The following is a 16,657-nucleotide window of genomic DNA, read 5'->3' as shown; positions in this document are numbered from 1 at the left end:
TACTTTTATTTTATCGATCTCTGAGGGATGAACAGCAAAATTAACCACAGTGGGATTTGAACGCAGGGTCAATATACTGTTTAAGACCCGGTTACGAAAAGAAGAAAAAAACCCCAGCCTACTAGGTGTAAAAAAACGTGTAGAAAACGATTATGAAAACAAAAATTTGCGCAAACGAACGGAGGTGGATGGGGAAAGGACTTTCGGAAAATTCACGAGATCCGATTTTCCCCTCTTAACTTTAAGGAAAATGGATTTATATATTAGTGAAATTTTATAGAAATACCGTTCAAATGGCACAGATTACGATTATAAAGAAATTTGTGGGGAAAATGTTTTCCGAAAGGGTGGGGAGACGACTTTCGGAAAATTCCCACGATCCGGGTTTTTTCCCTCATAACTGTCAGGAAAATGGATATCTTTTAATGAAATTTTACTGAAATACCTTTCAAACGGCATAGATGACGATTATAAAGAAATTTTGGGGGAAAATGTTTTCCGAAGGGGTACTGTCAGAAAGTTCACACGATCCGTCCCCCCCCCCCTCATAACTTTCAGGATCTAATTTAGCGCCCGTTCACCAATACGGAAAAAAAAGCAGTATACTAGATGTAAAAAACGTGTAGAAAACGAGTATGAAAACAAAAATTCACGTAAACGAATGGGGGTGGGTGGATGTTGAGAGGACTTTCGGAAAATTCACACGATCCGATCCCCACCCCATAACTTTTAAGAAAATGGATAGCTTTTAATGAAATTTTACAGAAACACCTTTCAAACAGCATAGATTACGATTATAACGAAATTTGAGGGGAAAATGTTTTCCTGAAAGTTATGAGGGAAAAAATCGGATTGTGTGAATTTTCCGAAAGTCCTTTGCCCCCTCGTTAGTTTACGCAAATTTTTGTTTTCATATTCGTTCTCTATACGTTTTTGTACACCTATTACACTGGCTTTTTGTCGTTTTGGTGACCGGACGCTAAACTAGATCCTGAAAGTTATGAAGGAAAAATAAAGGATCGTGTGAACTTTCCGACAGTCCTCTCCGCACCCCTTCGGAAAACATTTCCCCCACAAATTGCTTTATAATCGTAATCTGATATTTGAAAGGTGTTTGTAAAATTTCATTAAAAGATATCCATTTTCCTGAAAGTTATGAGGGGGAAAAACCCGTCTTGTGTGAGTTTTCCGAAAGTCATCTCCCTGTTCGTTTGCGCAAATTTTTGTTTTCATATTCATTTTCTACACATTTTTTTACACCTAGTAGACTGCTTTTTTTTGTTGTTTTTGTGACCGGGGCTTAAACTATACTGACCAAGTGCAGAATGTAAAGAACCGGAGCAAATACTGCAATACATTTCGTTTGAATCTTAACTCTTCTGTCATTTCACCTTCTCCATTTTTCTAAAATAGGTACAAGTTTGGGTGGACGTTGGGGTTAGCTGAAGACTTCTAGGGGCTACTCATGGAAACCAACAAAACCACGGTCATCCTGATCACTAGAGCAAGTGCCTTCTCCTCCTTCATTCCATGCTGAAGTATGGAACAAACTGCCGGCATCAGTTGTTAGTTGTCGGAGCACTGCATCCTTCAAAACTTCCACGCTTCCTGAGATTCGCCAACACTACACCTGATTTTCTCCCCTCCATACACACACAAGCATGTATCTGACTCATACACTGTTCGCTTTCCAGACATTTGTACATTACTAGTGGCTGTAACGAAAGAGGTGGTATGGAGGACCCGTTTGAAAGGGCTAAGGTCAGACACTTTGCTCTTTGGCCCAGGCCTCATCACTTGAAAAGGAAGATGAGAGTAGAGAGGGAAGTGCTGTCCGATAGCAAGTTTACTGAAAGGTGGATAAATGTCGCAAGAATGGCCAGTATGAAAGAAGCCATTCTGAGGATACACCTGTAATTAAAAAGGTAATATAAAAGGAGAAAGGGGCTCTCTACCCACCTTTTGACCAGGCTCCTGTGGCTTTTATGGGTTTTTCCTCCAGGAACCTTTCGTAATACTCCCTATTGGGAGTTTTTCGTTGTTACACTGTTTTTACATGTTTTTTTACAAATGGACAAAACCCTTGGTAACTTTTGTCCTGTGTTTTGTCCCTTGTTATAATTAATTTTTGTCAGCCCTTGTGGCCAATAAAAGAATTAATTATTATTATTATTCTATAGGTGCATGCTTAGAGCTGGCTTGTTCACCAGGACAATCCTTGCTACTCTTAAGACACTTTTCAAATAATTTACTGGGAGCAGCTCTTATTTCTCTACCATTATTTTCTCTTTCAAGTGAAACTTGGAAAAGCTGATGAGAGCATAGCCAAAGAGAAAGGTGTCTGTCTTCATGCACTACCTCACCTGGTTATTAAAGGATGATTTATGGTTGTTAAATCTGTTCCAGAAAGGACCTTCTGTAGTGCCCACTTATCTTCACATGTCTGTCGGCCTGCTTGGGTCTTTGACATCACCTCTGACATATATAATGGTATCTGTGTTGTGCATTGGCCATTAAGTGGACATGTGGTATTACTTCTGTATGAGCATTCTGCTTGTCTCATGTATGAGCTTACGTACTAATATTTTCTTTTTATTAGTTGCACAGCTTACAGAAGCTCTTAAAGTATGTCAATTAAATATTTTTGGGAACCTGTGCATTTGGTGAAACTGACTATCTACTAAACTAAGAAAGATTTAACTCAAGCTTTTATGTTCAGTGGGAAGAGGGTTGTGAACAAAACTTTGCAGTGGGATTTTCTGTTGGTGGAGTTAGTCCTATCTTTAATTCTGCTGGTGGCCAGTAGAGGGCTACTTTATCAAACTGGGTAAACCTCGCTCTACCTCTGTCACTCTTGGTTTTAAACCTTACTGGTATTGCACTAAAAGGCAAAGCTGGAGGCTCTCCTAATGTCATTGTTAATCATCCTAATCAGCTTCTTACTCACCAAGCTGGTCTTCGACTTCACAGGGTTGATCAAATGACACTTGGGAGTTAAAGGTGGCCACATGGTTAATGGTAAGAAGAATGGAAGAACTTATTGGCAGACAGAAAACTTGGCCTGAATGCTTGCAACAGTGCGGAATTTTCTGAAGGCACTCAAAAGGTTGGTGGTGGTGTTAAATGAGAGTATATTAAGTTTTCCAGCCAAACAGAAAATCAGTTCTGATCAGCTTCCACACAATTTCCAATGGTGAAAGGTACGATTTAAAAACAATTTAGCTACTTTTAGTAGTTAACTACTATGAGGGGGCTCTTTTGACTTGTTATAGTAGAAGTTTTTTAAAGGTGATTATTGCTGTTGTTTAACTGCAAGTTAGACCTTTGATCAAAGGCTTTCCATCCATGACCATCCAATGTTTTCTTTTGGGTGTCACGAAGAAAAATCACTTGAGCCATTGTGTCATCCTTTATTAAAACAATAGGATGTGATATGAGGGAGATTTGACTGCTATTTCTAGCAGGTGGAACGACAGCCTAGAGATCCCCTTGTAGGCTTATCTCAAGGTGGAAAAGTAGACTGAATTGTGAATGGAAGCTTTTTGAAAGGACAAAACAAAATGTACCATCTACAAGGTTACAAAGAATGGTAAATTCCAGACCAGTGTAATCCATGTAAATATGAATGGATGTACATCAAAATATCGGCTTTCACATGTGAGATGACAAAGAAACAGAGAGGTAAATTCCAGACCTATCTGGAATGTGGATGGTAAAAACACCTCCCCTGGCACCTGTGCCTGTGATATGTAAAAAGCACCCACTACACTCACGGAGTGGTTGGCATTAGGAAGAGCATCCAGCTGTAGAAACACTGCCAGATCAGACTGGAGCCTGGTGCAGACTCCTGGCTTCCCAGACCCCAGTTGCACCGTCCAACCCATGCTAGCATGGAAAACAGACGTTAAACGATGATGATATAATTTTTACTGGTTCAGTAGTAGTTTTCCTTTTATGAAATGTAAAGACATAAGTGACAAAGAAGCATCCTTTTTTTTTGCCAATGTTTATATCATTTGCTGATATAAATTACTGATAGATATACATATAAACAACAGATTTCTGAACAGTTTCTGTCTATCAAATTTTACTCACAAAGTATTGATCAATCTGAGGTTATGGCAGAAGACACTTGTCCAAGGTGTTGCATAGTGAAAACGAAAATGAACTCTGATCCTTGTGGTGTGAAAGAAACATCTTAACAACATAGCCATGCTTAGCTCACTAGAGACTCAATATCATTCTGTAGTCATCGTCATCGTTTAACGTCCGTTTTCCATGCTAGCATGGGTTGGACGGTTTGACCGGGGTCTGGGTCTTTCGTCATAGCCTCTCTGAGGCTCGATGTACGAAGGTCACGCTTGACCACCTCGTCCCATGTCTTCCTGGGTCTACCCTGGATTCCTTCAACAGTTGGGGAGTGGCACTTCTTCACACATCTCTCCTCATCCATCCATAGTACATGTAGAATAACATGGAGAAGCAGACTCTGATGATAAATCACCACAGAAATACAAAAAGAAGAGTATTAAAATGTTATCAAATAATTTTATTGTTCTACTAAGTATACTTTTTATCTGCCACACTCTCTCCTCATAGACATATATACACATATACACACACACCTAAGTATACTCAATCTAATTTATAAAATTTACATTGCAAATAAATTTCAAATAACAAATAAGGCTGTATCAAAATTGGATGAGGTTTGTTTGTTGTTTTGATAACAGATTTAATCAACAACCAGCAATTAGTGGGTAGTTAATGGATGTCTAACAAGTCATTTTAGTGTTTAATCACAGCTGCCATCTTTCCATCCATCTTTCCAACGCTCATCAACTTTGCTACAATCAAACTGTGGTTTACCAAGCAAGAGATTCACTCGGTTATGGGTATGACAAAACCATTGTGATAAATTATGGCGAGAAGTTGTGTCTGGTACATTAGTTTTCAAACTGAAAAACAAAAAAACAGAAATACAGTAGTTTAATATCCTAAGTGTTTTGTCAATTCACAAGATATCTCTCTATATATAAACGGCAAAATGTCTGTGTGTGTGTGTGTGTCCTTTATACAAATCCACAATTTTTCAGTTAGAGGGCTCGCACTTTCTATGGTCATTCAAAACCATCCAAGGGTGGTCATGCACATCTTTATATTTCCCCATTAAAAAGTCAATAGAAGTGACTTTTTTGTGAATTTTCTATCCAAAACCCAATCAAAATGCCTGAAACTTGATACACCAATTGAATGCCAGCTAGCTGTAAGTGATTGGTCGGAGATTTGGACAGTACTCTCGTGTATGTGCGCACGCACACAGCTGTATATGCATGCACTAGCACTATGACCAGGCGTTGCCGGGTCATAGTGCTAGTATTAGTATAAAACACAATGAACATAATAGACAGTTATGTAGGTGAAAGGATTTGTTGGATAAATTTGCCAGTATCTCCTCATTCTACACCAGCAAAGATACAATTTAATAGCTTTAATTAAGGATTCACATACTAAAAGAAATTGAGCATGATTAGGTGAGGCAACAACAGCTGAGATGTCAAGGTGCTGGATTACCTTATATTCTTTTACTTGTTTCAGTCATTTGACTGCGGCCATGCTGGAGCACCGCCTTTAATCGAGCAACTCGACTCCGGGACTTATTCTTTTGTAAGCCCAGTACTTATTCTATCGGTCTCTTTTGCCGAATCGCTAAGTAACGGAGACATAAACACACCAGCATCAGTTGTCAAGCAATGCTAGGGGGACTAACACAGACACACAAACAAACACACATACATATATATATACATATATACGACAGGCTTCTTTCAGTTTCCGTCTACCAAATCCACTCACAAGGCTTTGGTCGGCCCGAGGCTATAGTAAAAGACACTTGCCCAAGGTGCCACGCAGTGGAACTGAACCCAGAACCATGTGGTTGGTAAACAAGCTACTTACCACACAGCCACTACTGTGCCTATAATTTCAAATCTTCACTGCAGTTAATGTGTTGCATCTCTGCAAATACACATAAAACTCTTTGTTCCAGTTTACTAGACTAAAAGAAGTTCCACTCGAATAAAGGTATTAAGTTGTAAAAATATTGTGTATATTATTGCATAATGTGCTTAAAGTTCTGGCTTGTGCTGTATATTTTTGTATCATTTATGAATTAGAAGATTTAGTACACCCACTGATAGTAAAATATATTGTTTTTAAATCCATTTGTCCATATTATTAAGGGTGTTTTTTTATTATTAGATTCTCCTACTGCTAAGCACTCAATTACAGAGACTGGAAATTGCTTTTTCCCTTCTTTTTAAAATTCATATATTTAGACTAATATTCTCATCTTAATTGTTATAGACACAATGTTTTTGATATTGTATACTCTGATGCCTTTCAAGTGCTTCTTGTATTCAGTTTTGTTCACAGAATTTAGAACTGAGCCCTTTATTCAATTCATGGAAGGCATATTGTTCTCATTCTGTTATTATTGTGATCCTGCTTGATTAATCTTCCTGTCCAGAGTGTAAATAGATTTATTGATCTCACATCCACTGCAATATATTCACTATCTTGATTTTTTTCCAACATGGCTTACTGGTACCTGTGCCGGTGGCATGTGTAAAAAGATTCAAGCGAGGTCATTGCCAGTACTGCCTGACTGGCCTCTGTGCAGGTGGCACGTAAAAAGTGCCCACTACACTCTCGGAGTGGTTGGTATTAGGAAGGGCATCCAGCTGTAGAAACTCTGCCAGATCAAGATTGAAATACAGGTACAACAGAAACAGAGTGAGAGAAAGTTGTGGTGAAAGAGTACATAGGGTAATGTACAAGTGTCAGGAAAAGAACAGTGTATGAGTCATGACATACATATATGTGTATGAGTATGGAAGGGGGACAATCAGGTGTAGTTTCGGCGGATTTTGGAAAGCATGAGGGCCTTAAAGGATGCAGTGTCATAATAATAATAATAATAATAATGAAATTATTGTATACAGTGCTCAAGTGCACCACGACTTGTCAAAAGTGCATATAAAGCATATGCAGTAATGTACAAATGTCTGGGAAGTGAACAGTGTATGAGTCAGATACATGATTGCGTGTATATGGAAGGGAGAAAACCAGGTGTAGTGTTGGCGAATCTTAGGAAGCATGGAAGTTTTGAAGGATGCAGTGCTCCAACAACTAACAACTGATGCTGGCAGTTTGTTCCATACTTCAGCAACTCTAAGCGTGAAAAAATGTTTCCAAAAGTCATGGGAGCTGTGCTGTTTTCTGACTTTGTAAATATGTCCATGGGTGTTAGACAGATGGAGTTTGAAAAGGTGCTCAGAGTTATTGTTTCTAAGATGGTTAATAATTTTATGGGTGTCTGCCAATCTTGTTTTCAAATATACAATATTTAGGACTACTCTATTCAAAGCATTCTTGTTTAAAAAAAAAAAAAATCACATGATCTGAGAATGATGTGGCTGTTATTTCAAGTGATTTACAAAAGGCTCCTTCAGTTTTATTTAAAATTACAGAAGAGAAGCCAAATGATCCTTGAAATATGTAAACACCAACATTTACTCAAGCTAATTCCACAAAACTGTAATAAAAAAACAATTGCTGTTTAGTCCAAAGTCAGCACTGATTAAACAGGCCTATGATTAAAGGCATTCCAGTTAATCAATGTGTTCCTTTCAGGGATATTCTATTGCTATTTTTATCAAGTCAGGTGATCCCTTAGAGGTTCCATAATTGGTTTGTGTGAAAAAAAACAGTAGGAAAATGGTTAAAAAAAATAGTAACAAAAATAAACAAACAAGACTTACTCTTCCCTTAGATGTTCTGCACAATAATCACATGGATAAAACTTTGCGAAAATATTTATAAATGAATGCATGTCTTGTTGCTGTTGTGTTGTTGGTTTATCTGGATAATAAGCAGCCATTGTATGAAGGAATGACCATGTGTTACTGCCTAACTCATTTTTATCAAGTGGACATTCAGCAGGTTTTTTCTCAACCTGTAATTATTTCAAAATACAAATACAAACACATATTTATAAATTGGTCAAAGGTTTAAAGATGAAAATTCAAACTTGGTAGCAAAACCAAGCAAAAAATCAAGAGGCTTTAAGAATAAATCTAGCAAAGACTAAAATTTTAGTTAGAGGAAAGAAAACAGGATCATTCTGCTGTTGGGAAAGTGGCCATGCCTGATATACAGAAAAGGAGTAGGCAGGAATTCCATTTGATGTATCCAACATAACACAATAGATGCTCAAAAGGTGTAGTGTAATGGATCATAAATAAGCAGAAGGAAAAATAGGCTCCGTATTTTGGCAGATGCACAGGAACAGTAAGGAGTAAAAATACAAGCAAGATAAACTTATTTAAATATCCAGGATTGTAGCACATAAAGGCACCATTCGAAAGTGATCGTTACCAGCTTCGCCTTACTGGTACTTGTGCCAAGAGCACCAACTGAGCGTGATTGTTGCCAGAGCAGCCAACTGGCTTCCATGCTGGTGGCACGTAAAGGGGCATCGTTTGAGCGTGATTGTTACCAACATTGCTTTACTGGCACCTGTGCCGGTGGCATGTGTAAAAAGATTCGAGTGAGGTCATTGCCAGTACCGCCTGACTGGCCCCTGTGCCGGTGGCATGTAAAAAGCACCCACTACACTCTCGGAGTGGTTGGCGTTAGGAAGGGCATTCAGCTGTAGGAACTCTGCCAGATCAAGACTGGAGCCTGGTGCAGCCATCTGGTTCACCAGCCCTCAGTCAAATCGTCCAACCCATGCTAGCATGGAAAGCGGACGTTAAACGATGATGATGATGATGATGCACAGGAACAGTAAGGAGTAAAAATACCAGCAAGATAAACTTCTTTAAATATCCAGGATTATGAGTAGTTGACTTAATTAATAGTAATCTAGGTGATCTAATTAGCAATGGTAGAGAGTGTTCCAAAAGCATAATTGCTAGAATAAGCATGGAGTGGAAAAATCCAGGGAGGTATTACTTCTGATGGTAACAATTGGTTTTATTCTCTGAATAAAGACAAATTGTATGATACTTGTATGCAGAATACAATGCTACAAATAATGCACTGAATGCAAAAGATGTGTGATGATTAGAAAGAAATGAAGCAAACATGTTTCACTGGATAAATAATGGTAATGTATGTATGATGGAGGACAAATGAGTTGAGAAAAAAACCCAGTTCAACTAGCAATGGAGTTCCTACATAGTTGCTCAACTTGGTAGAAATAGCAACTAAATCAACCAAGAGCTATTCCCCACAGTGTTAAAAAGTGCACAGAAATATTAAGCAAGTTGTAAAAATAATACACCTACCTGAGTTATTGCAGGTTGTGCTTTCATCCAGGTTTTAAAATCTGTACATGCTCGGCACAATTTACTAGATGGTTTTTCATCTTTCTTCACATCTAAATTAAACGAAACATTTGCAGATGTGGGTGTTTCCAATTTTGAAGCAGGTTTTTGAGAAGGATCTTGTTCACTTCCAGATGTGTGGTTGTTTGATGAATTTGAGGGAACAGGACTGTCAACTTTACTTTTTGGTAGGTTTGAGGCTGACATGTGTACATTGAACTAAATCTGAAATAATACAAGGTAATCGTTTAAAAATATAATATATGCTTTATACACACTTTTGACAAATTGTGGTGCACCTGAGCACTGTATACAATGATTTCATCATTATTATTATTATATTGGGTTGGCCAAAAGTCACCTGACAGTAAATCAAAAATTTAATTCCAAGGTTTATTTATGTTTAAAAACTGAATGAATTTAATAAAAGCATTTAAATAAAGGGTGATTTTAATTCACAGCATTCAATTATTAAACATTCATAATTGGAATGAATAAATAAAATTGAATATTAAGTATTTATGGAATTTTGATTTACTGTTGGGTGACTTTTGGCTAACTGTGTATATATTTTAACCTTGGTTTTTCTATGCTTGCACTGATTGGAGATTTAAGTGTCATATTTTCTGCAAGGGTCAACATGTTGATTTAAAAATTTTTGCAAATTTCTTGTGTCCATCTTTAGTTTTTACATGAGCCTGTTTCATTCCAGCTCTCATCAACCATTCACAACATATGGCCTATGCCACTTCAACTGCCATTTTTGCATACACAGGCTGATTTGTTTAATACATAATGGCACTCTTGGTTAACTTGTGCTAGATGTTTGATGATACTGCATATCCAACAGATCATACTCAATATTTCTTTGCAGGTCCTGTTGATTTTCAATACTTTTGTCTCAACCATGACACACATAATGTGTGTGTTTGAGAATAAAAATAGGATAAAAAGTCTTTAACACACTTAGTAGAGTTAAGTCATTCAAACTTAAAGATTCATTCAGTTGATACACTGAGTTCTTAATTTTTGTATGTCTGATCAGGTAACAAACTCAAAAAGCTAAGAAACTCAGAATGAATCATAAACTTCAAATGGATAACAACATATATATATATATATATATATATAGTTAATCCAAACATGAAAACACAAAGAGAAAACACAACAACGCGAGGACGTGGAACAAGTATAGTGTTATTGGATGCTCAGGAAAGAAGGAAAGTTTAACGTTTCAAGCGGAGCTCTTCATCAGAAACATAGGAAAAGGAAAGATCCAAAGAAGGGAAGATGGAGGAAAAAAAAAAATCGCCAATGGTACATGCACGGTCACATTTTGAATAAATAGGGAATACTGTTGTGTCTGCCTACATTTATATTTATTTATTTATATATATATATATAAATAAATAAATATAAATGTAGGCAGACACAACAGTATTCCCTTTTAATGACGTTAATATGTGTGTACAGGCAGCTCATATAACACGGTAAAGTTGCTACCTCTCTGTAACATGTCTCCTTGTAGTTTATGAATGCTAAGTGGAGCAGTTAACTCTTATTTCATAACTTCTGCCTGAAACTGTCTCACTAAAAACAGAGTGTTGGTGGCACCCAGCTCTCATGTAAATCTCAACTGTATCTTCCTAAATTCTCTTTCTAATCAGTTGTACTATAATTCTTTCTGTTACTCTCATAGCCTAGTCTACCCGTTGTTCTTTCTTTCTAAAGTATCTACATTGCCTCTGTAGCAGTTGATGGGAATTCTTTTCTGGCAATCATTTGGTATATATCCCTGTATTCCCTGAAATTACACCCTATTGTCTTAATGAATACATTGGATAATATGATTTAGGGTTTGCCGTACAAAGGGGGGAGAAAACAGAATAGACATGGATAGAATGCCTTTGACCTCTGGTATATTTTATCATGGTTGACCTGATAAGCAGGTTGTATCATGATTAACAGTGTATGACTAGTGCATCTTACTTTGCCAGATATCTTTGCATTTCAGTGACTATCCCTGGTTGTACAGCAGCTTTCCATGCCTTAATATCCTTAATCATGTCTTCAACAATATAGTTCTCAATTTCAATAGCTGATCCTTCTGTTAGGTCTACTTGGACAAGTTCATCTCATCGCTGTGTATTCTCCACATTCAACAACCTCTTGTAGTAACATTTTCATATCTCTTTCTTCTCGGCATCATTGAAGGCAAGTGCACTGCCATCATTCCGTTCACACTATTCTCCAATGAAATCTTAGTTTGCACTCCATACATGTAATTCCTTCATTGCAGAATATTGACAAACCTTATATTTTCAGCTTCTTGCCTTGCTATGTATATCTGACATCTAGCTTCTCTTTTCAATACTTGATAAGGTTTCTACTTCCAGCATTTCTATGTGTATTTTTTTTTTTAGCTTTTGTAGCTTTTTCTACCTTAACACTTTCCACAATGTCCTCTTCCATCTGCTTGGGAACTTTTTCTGATCTGATCAAATCTTACACAAATCTGGTCAGTTGCTCACAACATGTTGTCTTGTAGAATTCTCACCTGCCCTTTATGCTATAAACCTTTATCTCTCCCTCCTTTTTGTCAGATGTATCATCTAGTACTATATCTAGCTGAGAGATCTTTCAGCTCTCATACTTCTCTTTTCCAGGTTGTCTAGTCTCTGAGTCTCTAGTTTTGATTTTGAGTTTACCAACAATCTCTAATCTATGTTGAGTAATACATTTTTTTTTTTACCAAGGAAGGACATATTAGTCATAACCAGCAACACATTCTATTTTCTTATGAGTATGAAGTATATCTAGCATATGTATTCACTTGATTGATAAGTGATTGCATTATTTGCACAACAGAACCCTGCGAACCTTGATCTTTCCTCATTCCATGTACCATATACATAGCCTCCAAGTCTGCTGGAGTAACCAGCATAGCCATTAAAATCACCAACCATGTTAACAAGGTGGCTAGAGCACCATCCGAGCGTGATCGTTGCCAGAGCAGCCAACTGGCTTCCGTGCCAGTGGCACGTAAAAGGGCACCATTTGAGCGTGATCGTTACCAACGTCGCTTCACTGGCACCTGTGGTGGTGGCATGTGTAAAAAGATTCGAGCGAGGTCGTTGCCAGTACTGCCTGACTGGGAGTCTGGTGCAGCCATCTGGTTCGCCAGCCCTCAGTCAAAATCGTCCAACCCATGCTAGTATGGAAAGCGGATGTTAAACGATGATGATGATCTGCAAGTAACAAAATGTTAGAAATGGAGTAGGTATATTTGGTTTGTCTCCTAAAGGAGCTATGATGAAGTTGATTGAAACAGCTATATTGGTACAAATTCAGAAGACAAGAAAGAAAAGCAAAGAAACCGGAAATATAAGACGGAAAAATATAAATACAATCAATGAAGGTTATATACGATAAAATGTCAGTACTGTTCTTTGTTTTAAACATTGTGAGACAACGTAAAAAAACTTTAGAACGAATTTTTGCATATCAATATTTCATCAATCATAAGGCGGCGAGCTGGCAGAATCGTTAGCATACTGGGCAAAATGCTTTAGATTCTGAGTTCAAATTCCGCCTAGTTTGACTTCACCTTTCATTCTTTCAGGATCGATAAAATAAATACCAGTTGATCACTGGAGTCGATGTAATCAACTTACCCTCTCTCCCGAAATTGCTAGCCTTGTGCTATAATGTAGAGTCAGTTTTTCTTTTACCAATCCCCGTGGTGAACGACATAGAGCAAGACGTAATCTGCCAGTATGCTGATTAATTCAATTCCCGGCTGAAACTTTTTTTTTATATTTATGCCGTTGGGAAAGGTATGAGTACTTGAAGATCCTATTCTTTTCCTCTATAAAACTAGCATTTTGTCATAAACATTATTTCATCATACTTTTATCCACTTCGGAGAGAGAGAATATCAAAATAACTAAGGGAAGGTCTTATCGTACCGGTGTAAAGTTGTATTTAATGTATCAAACTAGTTCCCCTTCGTCTCTGAAAGACTCTTATACTGTAAAGATATCAACGAGAGTTCTTTGAAAGAACGAAATTTCTAGTTATCGCTAACTTTTGAAGAAAGAACTCATTGAAGCCGCATTTGCCGCTAATATACATAGCAACATGACAATGTCAGTGAGTTATTGATCCACATGCGACCCGGTGTCACGCAGGGCGTTTTTTGTGAACACTGTAAAGGATAATTTTCAATGAAAGCGAGGACGGAATTAAGGAGAAACCTCAAATCTTATTTACCTTGCATATCTGCTTAGAATCTCAGTGTTACCGCTCGAGCCGTACCTAGATTAAGCTAATTTAACAGGATGTGTAAGGTCTTCAAAAATTGCGTCATAATAAATTGACAATAGGTACTACTAGACGGTACACTGTTTGCTAGTAGTACCTTGACAATACTTCTTTCATTAATACAAGTGAAAAATTTTAATTCAGTTCCTACTGCGTTCAATTAGCTATTTCGTCCAGTTGCGTAGACCATTAAAAAGGAATTAAGGGAAGAAAGAGACATAGGTCTATTAAATTATAATATTGTATTATCGTTATGAATACAATGAATAAAATAATGCTCATTATCAAGATTGGGTATTTATTCAAAATAGTCATTTCATAATGTTCCATTACGTTAGTATAGTTTTCATTGTGTAATAGCATAAGAAAAATAAGGGACAGATATAATTAAAGGTAGTTAGTTACCAGAATTGGGGCGTTAATGTTAGTCTGTCTCCGGTAAGAATCGGATTGGAAATAGACACAGAAAAAGAAAACCAAAAGATTTATAAGTTGTTCAGTAAAACGAAATGAAGTATAATGTTTTGGACAAGACGTCCCCGAGAGAAAGAATGAAGTTTATGATGAAAGTCTGTGAATAATTCTATGTGAGGACGAACATAGGCGGTACATGAAACAATATTTAAAAAAATCAAAACGAAATAATTCTGAATTGTTTAAAACACAGTAAGGTCATTAGCATCCTGTGATTCTGTAACGTTATGTTCTTGAAATATTCTAATTGTAAAAGATGTTACCTGCAAGGCCGTTCACCGAAGCATTGATATTAGCAAATGTAGTCACACGAACTTTCTCGCAGGGACAAACCAAAACATGCAATTAGAATTACCTCCCTTGAGAAAGCGTCTCGACAATGACTCGATCAGCTAGAAATAGAAGCCAAATATCCCTCACATCTCACCACACAATGTGGTCACGGATGGAAAGCCTTTAGTCAATGGTATGTCCAATCAGAGCTTACATGACGTTAAACAACAATTCCAATATCAGTGTATTTCAACACACACACAGATTCTTTTTTTGGAATATCGCGAAGCACACCCATAAAGCTATAAATATTAGCATGTAAATATTGGGTTGAAAAACTGCTTCGGGATCTTTTCGGTTTGAACGGTAGTTTTTAACATAATTTCCAGATAACTAAAAAATTATAAATTTCGTATACTGGTAGAATGTGTTTAAAACATCTTTTTCTCTTGGCTTTATTGAGAAAATTCTATAGTTTGTAAGATATTTGTTGTTTTTTTCCTTCAATTTCTGCAATTTCAACCAATCACTGACGTCTATTGAGGTAAAAAACATTCTGTGCCGTATGAATATGTCCCTCGTTTAAGAAACAGATTGGGTTTATTTACATTTGTGAAGAAAAAAAGATACCCTTCCCCCCACCCCTAAACCTAAAACAGATTGAAATGCAAATAGATCGATACTAGGGTCATAATTATGGGTGACAATTTCATATGACACCGCTAGAAAAAACTGCCGTTCAAACCGAAAAGATCCCTGCTTCGGGCAGAAAAAGTCAAAGGCAGCTGTGGTAGAACGCCTGTCATGTCTGTAGGATTTTTGGCTTCGAGTCCCACAGGCAAACTTCGACTGTTTCTGTCCGAAACAATTTTTCAACCCAGTATGTATTTGCTGTTATTTATAGCTTTATATGCGTGATTCGAGATATTCCAGAATTCCAAAAAATAATTTTCCAGTGATTCTCTGTGGTGCATATCAAATTGTGCGGAAAATTTTTGTAGCTTTTGTTGTTTAGCTCAATGGTATAAGGTGGTATCAAATTCCGCCGAGGTCGACTTTGCCTTTCATCCTTTCGGGGTCGATAAATTAAGTACCAGTTAAGCACTGGGGTCGATATAATCGACTTAATACCTATGTCTGTCCATGTTTGTCTCCTCTATGTTTAGCCCCTTGTGGGTAATAAAGAAATAGGTACTAGAAGGGTTCTTCCTACAAATTCATTAGTAATCCAGTAAGACACGTATTTCATGAAATGTTTATATTCACTCCTTTTTGCACGATGAAGAGCAATCCCAGCGTGTCTTCCATGTCTGGAAAGTCAATTCTTTTATTGCCTATATAACAACATGTATGTATGTGTTTCATATATAATACAAAACCACATTAAAATGAAAACAACAAACAAAAAAGAGTGGCTGTGTGGTAAGTAAGTTGCTTACCAACCACATGGTCCCGGGTTCAGGGCACCTTGGACAAGTGTCTTCTACTCTAGCCTCGGGCCGACCAAAACTTTGTGAGTGGATTTGGTAGACAGTAAGTGAAAGAAGCCCGTCATATATATATATATATATATATATATATATATACATATATAAAATAAAATAAATGCGCCGTTTTAAAGCCTAGCCAGACTCATAGGCCCGGTTTCTATGGCGTATGTGTTCCCCAGCTGGACGGGACGCCAGTCCATCGCAACGTTACTCATTTTTGTCAGCTGAGTGGACTGGAGCAACGTGAAATGAAATGCTTTGCTCAAGAACACAACGCGTTGCCCGGTCCAGGAATCGAAACCACAATCTTACGATCATGGTGCTGACACCCTAACCACTAAGCCACGAGCCTCCACACACACACATATATTTATGTGTGTCTGTGTTAGTCCCCCACCATCGCTTGACAACCGATGTTGGTGTGTTTACGTCCCTGTAACTTAGCGGTTCGGCAAAAGAGACCGGTAGTATTCATACTAGGCTTACAAAGAATAAGTCCTGGGGTCGATTTGTTCGACTAAAGGCGGTGTCCTAGCATGGCCGCAGTCAAACGACAAACAAATAAAAGAAAAACAATGAGCAAAGAAAGAAAGAAAAAAACCTCAATTCAACACCAAGTGCCCCAACTGGTTGCACATCACAAGGTTCAATAGAACCTACTGAATTAAGCCAACGCATTCGCTGCATTACCACGGTTGATGGCGA

General features: G+C 37.5%; 1 protein-coding gene across 5 annotated transcripts; it reads right to left on the bottom strand.

The window, feature by feature from the left end:
• Nucleotides 1–4,694: 4,694 nt before the first annotated feature.
• LOC115232197 (FAD-linked sulfhydryl oxidase ALR) lies at nt 4,695–14,618 on the bottom strand. Of its 5 annotated transcripts, none has more exons than XM_036500587.1 (4): nt 14,491–14,618; nt 9,354–9,632; nt 7,824–8,017; nt 4,695–4,958 (listed from the first exon to the last, which is right to left on the bottom strand). In XM_036500587.1, exons 2-4 carry the CDS (start codon nt 9,597–9,599, stop codon nt 4,796–4,798), a joined length of 603 nt encoding a protein of 200 aa, XP_036356480.1. In that variant the 5' UTR covers nt 9,600–9,632; nt 14,491–14,618; the 3' UTR covers nt 4,695–4,795. The 5 variants fall into 5 exon arrangements, with proteins under 5 accessions (XP_036356480.1, XP_029657903.1, XP_036356481.1 ...); XM_029802043.2 differs by having other exon boundaries at nt 9,354–9,617; nt 14,453–14,572; XM_036500588.1 differs by lacking the exon at nt 14,491–14,618 and adding an exon at nt 14,121–14,434 and having other exon boundaries at nt 9,354–9,617.
• Nucleotides 14,619–16,657: the final 2,039 nt, after the last annotated feature.

Source organism: Octopus sinensis, linkage group LG2 (genome assembly GCF_006345805.1).
Source record: "Octopus sinensis linkage group LG2, ASM634580v1, whole genome shotgun sequence".
Taxonomy (NCBI): Eukaryota; Metazoa; Mollusca; class Cephalopoda; order Octopoda; family Octopodidae; genus Octopus; species Octopus sinensis.
The sequence above is the reverse complement of the archived record's forward strand: the minus strand, read 5'-3'. Positions and strand labels throughout refer to the sequence as shown.